General features: G+C 51.8%; 1 protein-coding gene across 15 annotated transcripts in view; it reads right to left on the bottom strand.

The window, feature by feature from the left end:
- Positions 1–8,633: 8,633 nt before the first annotated feature.
- The window catches only part of PCBP3 (poly(rC) binding protein 3), a 49,404-nt gene continuing 45,323 nt past the window's right edge, over positions 8,634–12,714 (bottom strand). For 11 of the 15 annotated variants that reach the window (XM_054172390.1, XM_054172398.1, XM_054172255.1 and 8 more), the window contains one exon: positions 8,638–9,047. In XM_054172390.1, the coding sequence (XP_054028365.1) occupies positions 9,002–9,047 (46 nt within the window). In that variant the 3' untranslated portion in view covers positions 8,638–9,001. Of the gene's footprint in view, positions 9,048–12,714 lie in introns of all 15 variants that reach the window. The other 4 variants (XM_054172304.1, XM_054172292.1, XM_054172312.1 and 1 more) reach the window with 2 other exon arrangements.

Here is a 12,714-nt window from a genome sequence, read left to right as displayed (position 1 = left end):
ACAGCCAAACCTTTCATCACAGTGGGAGCATTAATTGCTATTGAGGAGAGAGGTGAAATGCCTGCGGGATGATCCTGCTGCGGCTGTTAACTTGATCCCAAAAGCACAGGAGGGGATCAACAGCTGTCATTAAGAAGCAAACTGATGGATTGTCCTGGATGGCTCCAAAGGACAAATAGCCAACAGCACAAATGGTTCACACAAAAGTTGGGTCCATGAAGGCAGCAGGAACACAGAATTAACGAGGTTGGAAAAGACTTTTGAGATCATCGAGTCCAACCTATCACCCAGCACCATCTAATCAACTAAACCATGGCACCAAGTGCCTCATCCAGGTTCTTTTTAAACACCTCCAGTGATGGTGACTCCACCACCTCCCTGGGCAGCCCATTCAAATGGCCAATCACTCTTTCTGTGAAGAATTTCTTCCTAACATCCAGCCTAAACCTCCCCTGGTACAGCTTGAGACTGTGTCCTCTCGTTCTGTCACAGGTTGGCTGGGAGAAGAGACTGACCCCAACCTGGCTACAACCACCCTTCAGGTAGTTGTAGACGGCAATAAGGTCCCCCCTGAGCCTCCTCTTCCCCAGGATAAACAACCCCAGCTCCCTCAGCTGCTCCTCACAGGACTTGTGTTCCAAATTGCTCACTAGGAAACCTGCTACACTATTTCATGGGCCCATGCAAAGTTGGCTGCCACCTCCATCACCCTGCCCTTCAAACACAACTGTCCTGACAGCGTCTTTGTGTGAACAATCAGGAGTGAATGTCCTAGGCTTGGCTGTAGGAAGTTCTCTCAAGTTGAGACAAATAATAATAATAAAAAAAGCTGTAGCTCCACTAATTACAAATTACATCAGCGAAGGATCCTGTCCACATCGTTGAGGTGGATGCATCAAATGCTGACTCTTGGCATAAACAAAATCCAAAGTCAGTGGGAAAAAAAAATGCAGACTGCTGCACTGAAACCTCATAAACTCAACAGCAGGACAGGCACTTTTTCTCATGCTACAAATTGAGGTGTACCTGTGGAAACTGATATTAGAACAAAGGAAAGCAGAGAAAGTGATGGTCTCAAATAGGGGCAAGACTGCTGCACCCTGCCCCCACAGCTTCTCTAGTCCTTTGGAGAGCATCAGGGTGTCATGTGCTTTGACTGAGACCAACAGGGCTCCTCCTCAAAAGAGGGCTAGCCAGAGTGACACTAAAATGTGGAAACCACCACCCCCCACCACCCCACCCCCCCACCCCCCGTGTGTTTGGGGGCAGGAAGAGACATCTCAACCCCTAAAGGGCCAAGTGTTGTGCTGAAGAAAGCATTTTTCACCCAGCCAAAAACATTCAGTACCAGCATGAACCTGGCTGGTGCAAATAACCACCCAAACCCAGAGGTGGTGAGGTTTGCAGAGTTATGCTGGTGGCACCAGGAGATGAAGGTGCCAAAAGTCAAATTTTCAAGGCATGTCAAACACACAAAAGATGCTTTGCAAGAAAGCAACTGTGTCCAGGAACAAATCCTGCTGCTTGGCTGTTCACAGGAGATTAGATCTGATTTGGCTCTTCAGCATGCCTCCTTGGGGCTCCTACAGTGGAGCTCACCTAGGATTTTGAAAACCAGCCAGAGGCTCCCAGGAAGGGGATGCTGGGAAGGGACCTGTCTTCATACATCAGTTCATCAGAGGCATCTTGCAAACCTGCACACCAGACATTTCTTTTTTCCTTTACCTCTTCCTCTCTCACCTTCGCTCCCAGGGAATTACCTTGAACAACAGAACAGCCAATGCACCACCACCACCTCCCCATACAAGAAAGGAAAAGCACATCCATCATGGGGACAGACGTGCTGCTCTGCAGAGTCTTGCAAGCTGGAGGCCAGCTGGCTGTGCCAGCAAAGACTTAATGGTAATGGTATGGCTTGTGCAAGTCGCCTGCTGACCGTATACAGCTCCATGCAGCTGCAGCCCATCAGACCCCATGCACCCTGGCATGGGAAGCCAGAAAGGCAGAGCGACCCTGACCCTGCCAGTGACCCTGCTCCCTGCCCTGCACCCAGGCATCAGCCCCAGGGGCTGTTATCTGGCACCCAGGCACAACCTCTCTGCTGTTGGGCCAGACTATGGGGTCAGATCTGTGTCTAGCTTAAAAAGCATTTAAAAACATTCCCCTTTCCAGGTCCTCAGTGCTAAACTAGGGACAGTAGCCAGCAGTGTCCTTGGGGCCCTGAATGGTCATTCCCTTGGAAAAATGTGAGCCAGCTTCATAGAAACAGCTGACAGCTGGACAGCAGTTTGCAGGCTGTCCCCAAGAGTGCTGCAGGCAGTGGACCTAGCAGCATCACCAAAGTCTAAGCACACATGCCTATGAAGGATGTCACCTTTTTCTTCTTCAGATGAGGCCAGGGAAGCTGAGCCCAATGGTTCTGCCTCACCAGGTCCCCCATGAGCATGGGAACCCCTCCATCTAATAGCATCCCTCCACAGGCCCTCCCTGGTGCCTGAATGCCCTGGGGGATGTCCCATCCCAAGTCCCATCCCACAGCACTGCATTGCACAGTAAACAATAAACTTTTAATCCAGTTCTGGACAAAAGGGGTGCAGAAAAAAACCCAAAATGCTTGGTATAAAAGGTTTTGCTTTTTCTCCTCTAAAAGATTGAGAAAAGACTGAGTTTGCTTCACCTTTCTGCTGTTAACTCTTTCACACTTCCCTTTAATGCAGTCTGCTTAGAAATAGAGAAAGCTCCTTCCATAGGAAACATGGAAATGAGCTGAAATGAAATCCCCTGGGAAGAGTCAGGATGAAACCCTCCAGCACACTCATAACCAAAGGGTGCTTTGGAAAGCAGGGAAGGACCAGCTGCCAGGTTTCCAGCTCCATCTTCTACAGCTGGGGCTACTTCATCTTCTCACAGCCCTGGGAGACAGCACAATTAAGGAGCACTGAAGTTTCTCTGCTTGCAACCACATGAAGCACACCAGCGCCCTACCAGCTGGCTGTGCCACCATCCCCCACTCCTAGGGACGTGAGTGCTCAAGACTTGCTAAATGTTTGAAATGGTGAAAGCAGTTTGTTAGGAGAGGTTTGTGTGCTCTGATTAGCACATGCTGCATGTCTCCAGGCTGGCTGTAGGATGCCAGCCCCTCAAGGTGCACAACCCAGCTTGCTTGTGACTCAGACACATCTCCACTGGCCACTCCATGTCCATGCTCAGACCTGCCCAAAGGGAACAGCCATGGTCCAAGCTTTGTGCTGTGTCAACCACAAACCCTTCTGCAAAGACTGTGGCTTGTGGTGTTTCTGTATATTATAATTTAGCTTTCCATGGAGGAGCTCTGCAGGAGGCAGCAGCAGAGAAACTGCTCTGAGCAGGAAAGCATCACATCTCCCAGCACAACAGCAGGTGCTCTCTCAGCACAAATATGCGGTGCCTTGTGAGCATCCTACCATGGGCACAGAATGGCCTCAGCAGTACCAGCAGGAGGGCCTCACACTCATGCACCCCATCTGCAAAAATACCCAGTGGAAGAGCCAACAGGTGCCATGCAGCACCTTCCAAACCCCTCATCATGCCTACCCTAAGTGACACCTTTCCTTTGCCTGGTGCTTGCATCCTCCCTGCACGAGGCAGGACAGCCAGGATGTGGCGCTCCTCCTCCACCTGAGCCGCCAGATCATCTGACCTGGTGCCAACTCCGCTGCCCGGCACTTCACCACCTGTGCTTTGCTCCTGCCAGTTCCAGCTGGCCTGGGGGGACCTTTCCTTCTCTTCCAGAACTGTTGGAGCACACTCTCTTCCCTTCACCATCAAAGCCTTCCCAAGCTACCCCAATGGGGCTGTTGCTGGTTGGAGGCTGGGGTTTCCAACCACCTCACTGGTCCAGCATGCACAGGGTGCAAGTGCCCCTGTATCTTCCCATCCTGCAGACCCCTTGTATGCTGGGAAAGCCAGGACATGGCGCAGATTTGCCAGCAAAGCCACAGCCCCACATGCAGGCTGGGGTGGGTTAACAATTTCCTCGTTACCTCATGCTGGCCTCTGGTCCTGTGGAAAAACCAAACCATCTGGTAATAATATTTCTCTAATAGCTGTCTGGGTCTGTGGGAATGCTTGGCTTGGCTTCTTAGGAAAGATGAGAGAGTCTAACGAGAGGGGAGGTTGGGGATGTGACGTGGGAGATAGAGGAGAGGAGATAATGTTTTTTGACTCCTTTTTCTGGCCCCTCTAGCTCTCATAAGGGATGCCTTCCTTATGAAGGTGCTGCAGGATACCAGGATGTCAGACGCTTGGGATACTGGGAAGGGCATCCCCACAGTCTCCTGGGGACAAAAGTCCCACCATGGAGGCTTGAAGATGAACAAAGAAAAACTCACTTTCAGGCCTCTTTCCCCCCCCCCCCCCTTTCTCTAGGGAAAAGTTACACTTTTCACTCAGAAAATGGAAACAGCCCAAAGTGTAGGCTTTTTGAGGTTGGGAATATCATGGTTTGGGGATAAAACAGGCCCAAAACAGGAAGATCAGCAACATCTGCAGTGTCCTCTTCTTGGAGAAAACAAGAAGGGACAAGAAGGACAAGAAGGGGCTGATTGTCTAATAAAGCTAGAGAAGAAATGGTAGGAAGTGTTGATGGCCAAGAATCATTACTTACTAGCTCCTGGCAAGCAACTATGCTTACCCCAGCCAGCCTGCATGGTACTAGCAGTACCCTTGGACATGACACCCCCAGACCTGGGGACACTGCTGCTGGAACAGGGGACGAAGCACCCACCTCTCCCACGCAGCCTCTTGTGGAGCACATCCAGCATGCACAGCATGAAAACCTAGTGGAAAAATATGTTCCAACCCCTCTGGCAGTTGGGCAGAGAATATTTTCCATTTTTCTGCAGTAGAACACATCACTTGGGCGATTCCCAGGGAGCAGAGCATGCTCACCAGGCTGGGGGCATCTTCCTGGGGAAGGCAGGCAGCAGGCACTCGAGGAACTGCAAAGTGGCCTCCAGACACAGCCCTGGCTCCAATAGGTGGGACCAAAAGTGCCAGCTCTCACCCAGCCCCATAATGCGGGGGTAGCACAGGGCTTCCCTGCCCTGTGATTTGCAGAAGCTGGGCTAACCTTCATCACTAAGCTGCAAAAAGATGAGCTACTTGGGTAGAAAACTTACCTTTCTTCTGCCATGGATTACAGCACCCCTTCTAAGACATCCTCTCCTCATCTGTGCAGATACTCCGCAGCTTGGTGCACAACAGCACCCAGGACTAGTCCCGGCAAGCTGTGTGTGGAAGGGGTGACAGGAGGCTGGTGGCACGCCCTGTCCTCTCCTGAAGCGACACAGCAATAATGCCTAATGCCTATGTGGTGCCATACTTCTTTCACCCCCTCACTTGTCTTTCAGCAGCTTGCCTTGCCTTTCAAGCTGCAGTACTGCAACCCATCTCTTCTGGACAGCCAAAAGACCACCCCTAATTGCTTTCATTTTGTTTCCCACTACTCTCAAGTGCCCTCCACTCCCCTGACCACACTTTCATTTTCCCTTGGTGAAGGCAGACAGCCCCAATGCCCTAGGAAGTACAGAAGCTACCGTGCTTGTTGGTCTTTTCCAACCTTAGTGAGTCTATGATTCTATACCCTCAAGGTAACCTACCTCAGCTGGCTTCATGGCACAGTGACTGCACTGACCCCTTCCATGCTTTTCCAGGAGGGTGATCCACCCCAGTCCAGGAGCTTGCACATGCCTGGCAAACTCCCTGAGGACCCTGTTAGCTCTTTCTCAGACCGTTTCTTTTCCCAGTTTTCCAGCACATGCCAATAATACTCATTATTTTTACCACTCCAGTAGCCATCCCAGCTTCTGCCTTTGGAGAGCAGTCCTAGGATGCAGCAAGGCTCTCTAGACCAGAGCCAGATCCAGTCTGCAGTCTTTTCCTAGAAGTATAAAAGAAGTCAGCTACCCTTTCTGGAAGGATGCCTTCCCAGCCCACTCTGAGCATTGCCAAGCATCCTCTTCAGATGTTTTGCAGACAATGAGGAACAAATGTAAACCACCCAGGCATTTTGCTGTCCTCAGACCTATTTCCCCTGCTCCATGCTTAGCCATAGCTGAGCCAACAGCTGGAGGAGAAGCAGGGAGGACAACTCTCCTTCTGGGGCACTAATGAGGAGGAACAGCACTCTTTAGGGGAATGCCCTTGGTCCTTGAGACACACAGCCTACCTGGGAGAGGAGCAGCCACCTCTTAAAAGATCTTCAGGCTGACAAAGAGGTTGGCACACAGGGCACACAAGAAGAGGCTAAGCGGCTTCACCCTGGAACAGAAGCAGGGGTTAAAGAGGAGACAGCATACCAGAGGCCCACTGCACAAGCAGCAGCAAGGGAAATCCCAGCAGGTCATAAAGATAAGCGTTGCTCCCTCACTTTTGTTTTGAGGATCAGCCAAAGGTAAACAAGCTTTGCAAATCTCCAAACATATCCTCTCAGAAGCGAGCCACTCAGTGCTGCAGCAAGCTGCCCTGCAGCAGGAGGCTGGAAGAAATGGAGAGGGATAGGGAGCATATGCATCCCCTAATGCCTTCACAGAGAGGAAAAGCCAGGGCATGCAGGTGAAGAACATTAGTGGCTAAGTGGCTAACATCCTTCCACACCCCACCCCTCCAGTAGGTGCAGGGATTCAAGCCCTGTGTGTGGGCAGCAGTATTTAGGGCTGAGCTCCAGGTGTTTGCACTCACAGCTTGAGCAGCTCCTTTCTTGGGGCTGTTCCCCCTCAGGCTGTCTCTGGCATTGTCTTCCAGCACTGTGCAAGAGTGTATGGCCATGTGAAGTGCTCAGAGCTGGCCTGTGGCTTGCAAGGAGGTGTGAAAGGAGCCCCAAGCCAAGCTAGTCTGTGTTTCCTCAAGCACAAGTCTTAGCTGGTGACGTGCAGCTCTGCAAACATCTCCATGGTGCCAGTGATCTGAGGAATGGAACAAGAGTTTGGACAGAGGTCTGTCTCTAAGCCAAAGCATATGACCAGCTGCTGGAGCAGGAGAAATCCAGAAAACCTGGTTTTGACTGAAAAGCGAGTTCCAGGTCTGAGCTAGGAACTGAGCCAGGCTGGTTGCTGGCACGCTGGACAACACACCATGACAGCCAATACAGGCTGCAGTGTGCATCCTCAGCAAGCATTGTCTTTGCTATGTCACCTCATACGAAATGCAGAGCTGTGTGAAGCAGAGCAGGAGAAAATTATTTTTTCTAGGCAAATTCCCATTTCAGGCAAGAAAACAGCGTGCCTTTAACAACAGTGCCAGCTGCTTTTTACTGTGAAACATTCTGGCTTTCTGCAAGCTGGCAAGAGTGGCTATTTTACCTGAGGATGGTCTGGGGGTACAGATCAGTACTTGCAATGGGTAGGGACAAGTACGGATTTTGCCTGTGGGCCCAGAATTCTGACTACAAGCTGACTAAGATGGCCCCAGATGGTGCCACAGGCTGACGCCTCTATACAGGACCAGTCAGATGGGCCATGAGGTTAGACCCCAGCCCAGGGTGGGATTCCCACTCAGAGGCACTTGGGGCAAGCACCAGCACTCATGCAGATTTGAGGCTAGTGCTCCCTGGAGGTTTAGCAGGGGTGAAAAGCAGAAGTAACACTTGGGCTTGGCTGGAACCCAGAAGGGCTGCCTGCCTGCCTTGCTGCTGCATCTGCACATGGCCAAATGGGAACATGGGTGATGTGCAATGTGGAAAATACAACTCCAAGTGGAGAAAAAGGTTGCAATGGGCATTTATGCCTTCATTTCCCCATGGTTTGGGCAGGCAGTGCTGGCTTCTCCTGGCTGCTTGGATACCCATCAGTCCTGGGGCTGGACCAGCTGGGGATGGAGACCCCTCTAACATGCAGAGTTGGGGGTGAAGCAAGCAGGTCCATTTCTTATCATCACAAGGTGATAGCTGCTGCTTGAGGGTGGGTTTACCCAAGGGCATGGTTGCATGGCAGGGAGGGGCATCACTCTGGCATTGCCTCTTGAGTGAGAAATGAAGCATCCTGGAGAAAAGTCATGCCCCAGTATGGCCCAAAATAGCACTGGGGCCGCCTAGGGAGGTGGCATGGCAGTGTGAGAGCTGCTGTTGTGTGGGACAGAGTGGGGCAGCCCAGACGGAATTGCTGCCTGCCTCTGCTGTGGGCTGCTCCCATCGGGGGGCCGGCAGTGACTCACACTTGCTATGAGCACGTCTCTTCATAGATAATGAATCCTGGCCACTGCCACCTTTAGGAAAAGCTCTGGATTTTCTTTACAGCGCCCCCTCCCCTCTCTTCTTCCCCTCCCCCACTTCCCTTCCCCTTCTGGCAGCCCCACTCATGCGCAGGATCATTTCCTGAAGCTGAGCAGAGCCAGCGCTCTGAGGCCTTTTTTCCAGCTGGTTGTGGTTTGCTTCGCAGGCAGGCGTCATAGGCTGAGTTTTCCTATTAACCCTTCTGGGGATTACAAAAGCTTTTGCACCATTGGGCCACCCCACAGCATCCCACTCCCCCTTCAGTGTGGCTGCTGCACTGCTCACACCGTGGATCTACCAGCTGAGCAGTGTGTCCATCCAGTGGAGACAGGCTTTTTGCTGTCACCTCAACCTCCTTCCACTAACCATGGAGAGCACCTCAAGCAACAAAAGCTTTATTGCATTTACACAAATAAGCCACAAAATACATTGCAAAGCAGCAGGGAGTGAGGGGATGATAAGGAAGCGCAGAGTGGGGCAATGGGGAAATGCTTGCTTGCAGAAGCAGATACTGCTGCACGCTGGCTGCAAGCTGCTGTCCTCCTGCAAGCTGCTGCTCGAGCCTCTCTGTCCTGCTGCTGCACGGTGCCACAGCCAAGGGAGCGGGGTCTGTGCAGCCACGGGCAGGGGGCTTCAGGCAGCTGGCCCAGAGGGTGCCACGGAGGTGAGGGAGAAGCTCATGGGAAGCTGGTGGTGTCTTCAGGTAGGACTCAAGCATCAGCCAGTGGCCCCATGTTGGTGGCGGTGCTCCAGTCAGGCGGTGAAGGTATTTCTCCCGTGAGGATCAGGGTCTGGAGAGCTAGAGGGTCAACGAAGGGAAACAGTCAGGGCTCATTTGAGGCTCCAGCACTGGTACCTCTCCCTCCCAGGCCCAGCCATGGATTTGGTTTTGCAGATACGTAGCCCTGTGCAATGTCCTGAGCAGCTCTCTACCAGGTTGCTGAAATCACCCACACCTTGAAGACCAACCCTGGACAAGCCATGCCTGGCTGAGCTCTGCTGCACAAACAGACTTCCCTTTGCCACTGCAGCTTTCACTTTAATACACCCTACATGAACACCCTGAGCTGCAGAGTGAGCCAAGGTGTTTGTCCTGACTTTACCTCATGGGCTTTCACTGGATGCTGAGAGTGTTCTCTTGGGAACTCCAGAGGAGCCATCCAAACATGTTGAGGCCACAAGCTTTGTGCAGAGAAAATGCCTTGACCCTACACCATGTACTGTGGGCTGCCCCTGGGCTGCCCATCTCTCCTGCCTATTTCCCTTCTTCTCTCTGCTGGCCTCTCACCAACCTGCAGGTATGTCTGCAAGGATGGTGACTGATGTGAGCTTGCGCTGCTGTCCCCCATCAGCACAGGCTTGATGGGCAAGGGTGAGTGCATTGAGGGTCTGGGGCTGATAGGCAGGAGCCAGCAGAGGAGCACTGGGGAAGAGTGCACACCCCCACCCAGTCTCTCCCTATGGATAGCAAAAAGCCTGTGAGTGGGTTTTGTGCTTGGCTCTGTGCTAAGGGGTGTGTGTGTGGGAATTTAAAAAAGCAAACCCTGTCTCTGTGTTCTGGCTAATAAGGAGCCATGATCACACAGCTCCTGGCTGCCCCAGGTCACAGCCTGAAGCTTGCATCCCAGGTACACAACTACATGCACATGAGAAAATATTTTCTCAGTCCAAATGACCCCTCAAGAATTACAGAATCACAGAATGATAGAGGTTGGAAGGGACCTCTGGAGATCATCTAGTCCAACACACCTGCCAGAGAAGGTTCACCTAGAGCAGGCTGCACATGAATTTGTCCAGGTGGGTTTTGAATTACTCCAGAGAGAGAGACTTCACAACCTTTCTGGGCAGATTGTTCCAATGCTCTGCCACCCTCACAGTAACGGAAGTTCCTCCTCATGTTTAGATAGAACTTCCTATGTTCAAGTTTGTGCCTGTTATTTGTTATCCTGTCACTGGGCACCAATGAAAAAAATAACCAGACCCATCCTCCTGACACCCACCCTTTTAAGTATATATAAGCATTGAGAAGAGACCCCCACCCTGCCCCAGTCTTCTCTCCTCTAGGCTAAAAAGCCCCAAACCCCTTCAATCTTTCTTCATAAGAGAGTTGTTCTCCTCCCCTAATCATCTTCATTGCCATCTGCTGTACCCTCTCAAGCAGTTCCCTGTCCTTGAATTGGGGAGCACAGGACTGGACACACTACTCTAGATGTGGCCTCACCAGGGCAGAGTAGAGGGAGAGGAAAACCTTTCTTGAGGTTCTGGCCTTGTGGGCCACACTCTTCTTGAGGTACCCCAGGATGCCATTGGCTTTCCTGGCCACAAGGGTACATTGCTGGCTTCTGATCATTCTGTGCTCCACCAGGACTGGACCCCTAGGGAACATCACTTATCACAGACCTCCAGCTAGACTCTGTGCCACTGACCACAACCCCCTGAGCTCTGCCTTTTAGCCGGTTTTCAATCCACACTACTATCCACGATACGCTGCACCATCCTGCACGTGTTGAAATCATTGCATTTCAACCTGAAATGATTGGAGGCAAAATCTACTTAAGGTTGGCATCTAGTTTTTTACAGGCAGTGAGAAGCAGTGCACTGTTCCTCTGCAGCCCGTAAGAGATGTGGGAGCACAGCTGTGTGCTAAATAGCACACAGTAACATCCCTTGGGAAAAACACAGCCTGGGGTTTCATCATTGTAATGTCTACGTGGGAGCTCTTCCCTGAAGATCCCCACAAAAAACCCCCACACCACTAAATGAGAGCTTTTGAGTGAACACATCGTGAGGCTGTCTTTCTCTCCTTTGCACTGGGAAATCCTGGTGGATTTCCATTGTGGTTTGACCCTAAGCCATGCGTGCAACCCTGAATTCAGCAGTAATGCTGCTCCATCCCTCCAGCCCACTCTCCCCAAGCTCTTTGTGCTTGGCTATGCTGCCAGCTGGCTGGTGGCCTGTTGCTATTGTGCTGGCATGCCCATGCTTCTCCAGAGCATCTCATGCCCAGGAGTCTTATCTGAAGCATGTAAATCCAGAGAGGCTCCAGAGCCAAGCAGTGCTCATGAACTTTCTGGTCTGAACACCAATTCTCTTAGACCCAGCCTTTCTTCTAGGAACAAATAACACCACTGAGACATTGCCTGTAGGGAACCAGAATACAGCACTCAAGGAGTGCTTCAAATACTCAAGTCCTCATGCCTCCCCTGCTATCCCTTTCAAAATCAAAGCAGTTCCTTCTAGAAAGAGCACATGGATTTTAAACCAGAGATAGGCTGCAGTTCAGCATGGGGCTCAGAAACAAAGCCTTCTCCTGCCACTCCATTTTTATCTTGCTCATATCCTAGCTAGTTCTGTTCCCCATATGAGGAGCCAGCACAAGCACAATTTCTGGGAAGAGACATCCCTGTGGTTAAACTGCCTAAACACTGGTGTGGGAATCCAGAGGCAGTCTGGTTTTGCACTTGGCTAGATTTAGTCTGTGGGATGCTTTCTGAGCGATCCAGTGTCTCTTGTTCCATTATGCAGGATGACTATGCCGAGGTGGAGTGGGAGAGAGGGGGGCTGCACATCTGGAGCTGAAGGAGTTGCACATCTGGTACATTCAGTACTTCCTAAAAGTCACTGCCACGTTACCCTTTGGATGGAGGCCTGGGGCTCAATGCGTAGCACAGCAGATTAAGACCTGCAGCTGCATTGTTTTTGAAGGGAAAGCAAAAATAACATCCTCATCGGAGTCCTAGTGGGATCCCCACAATATCCAGCATGGGAGCAGGGGAATTGTACTGGGACTGTAACCTTTCTGGAAGTCATTCCACCCCAAGCTCTGTGCTTGCACTGGCTGCAGATGCTCCTGCCAAGGCGCAGCACTCCCTGACTACACACACTGACATTCCTGGGGGGAGGAACGTGAGGGATGGAGACCCTCAGGCCCTCTTTGGCAAAACCTTGTCTTACTGTTGCAAAATGCCAGGCCAGGGAGACTGAATGGGCTTGGGGCAGTGTAAGGCAGAGGCTTGTGCTGCCAACCTTGTCCCTTGCTGCAACCAGTAGAACCAGAGAGCATGGAGACACCCACGGCCAAGGTAGCTGCTAACCATGTTGCTCAGACAGGTTAATGCTGTCTCCATGAAGGCCCCAGAACAGATAGAATCCTTCCTGCAGTGGGACACAGAGCCAGCCATCTGCTAGGTGGATGTCACTGCTGGTCACCCTTTTGGGGGTACACAAATACCCCTTCCCTTCTCACGTCCAGCAGCATGACATACCTTCTGCAAGCAGGCAGAGTAGAGCCTGGAAGAACCCAGCATCCAAACACTGCCCACGTCCCGGTTGCAGGATTGATACAAAGAACTGGTCAAGGGGGACACCTAGTGACCAGTCGGGGCGGGGGAGGGGGAGGGCAGGGCTGAGGACCAGAGCACCTTCTTGGCGCTGGAGGTGGCAGCCAGGCAAGATTCAGGGAGACC

The sequence above is a fragment of the Dryobates pubescens genome, chromosome 2 (genome assembly GCF_014839835.1).
Source record: "Dryobates pubescens isolate bDryPub1 chromosome 2, bDryPub1.pri, whole genome shotgun sequence".
In the NCBI taxonomy this organism is placed as follows: domain Eukaryota; kingdom Metazoa; phylum Chordata; class Aves; order Piciformes; family Picidae; genus Dryobates; species Dryobates pubescens.
This window is presented reverse-complemented; position numbering and strand designations above follow the sequence as displayed.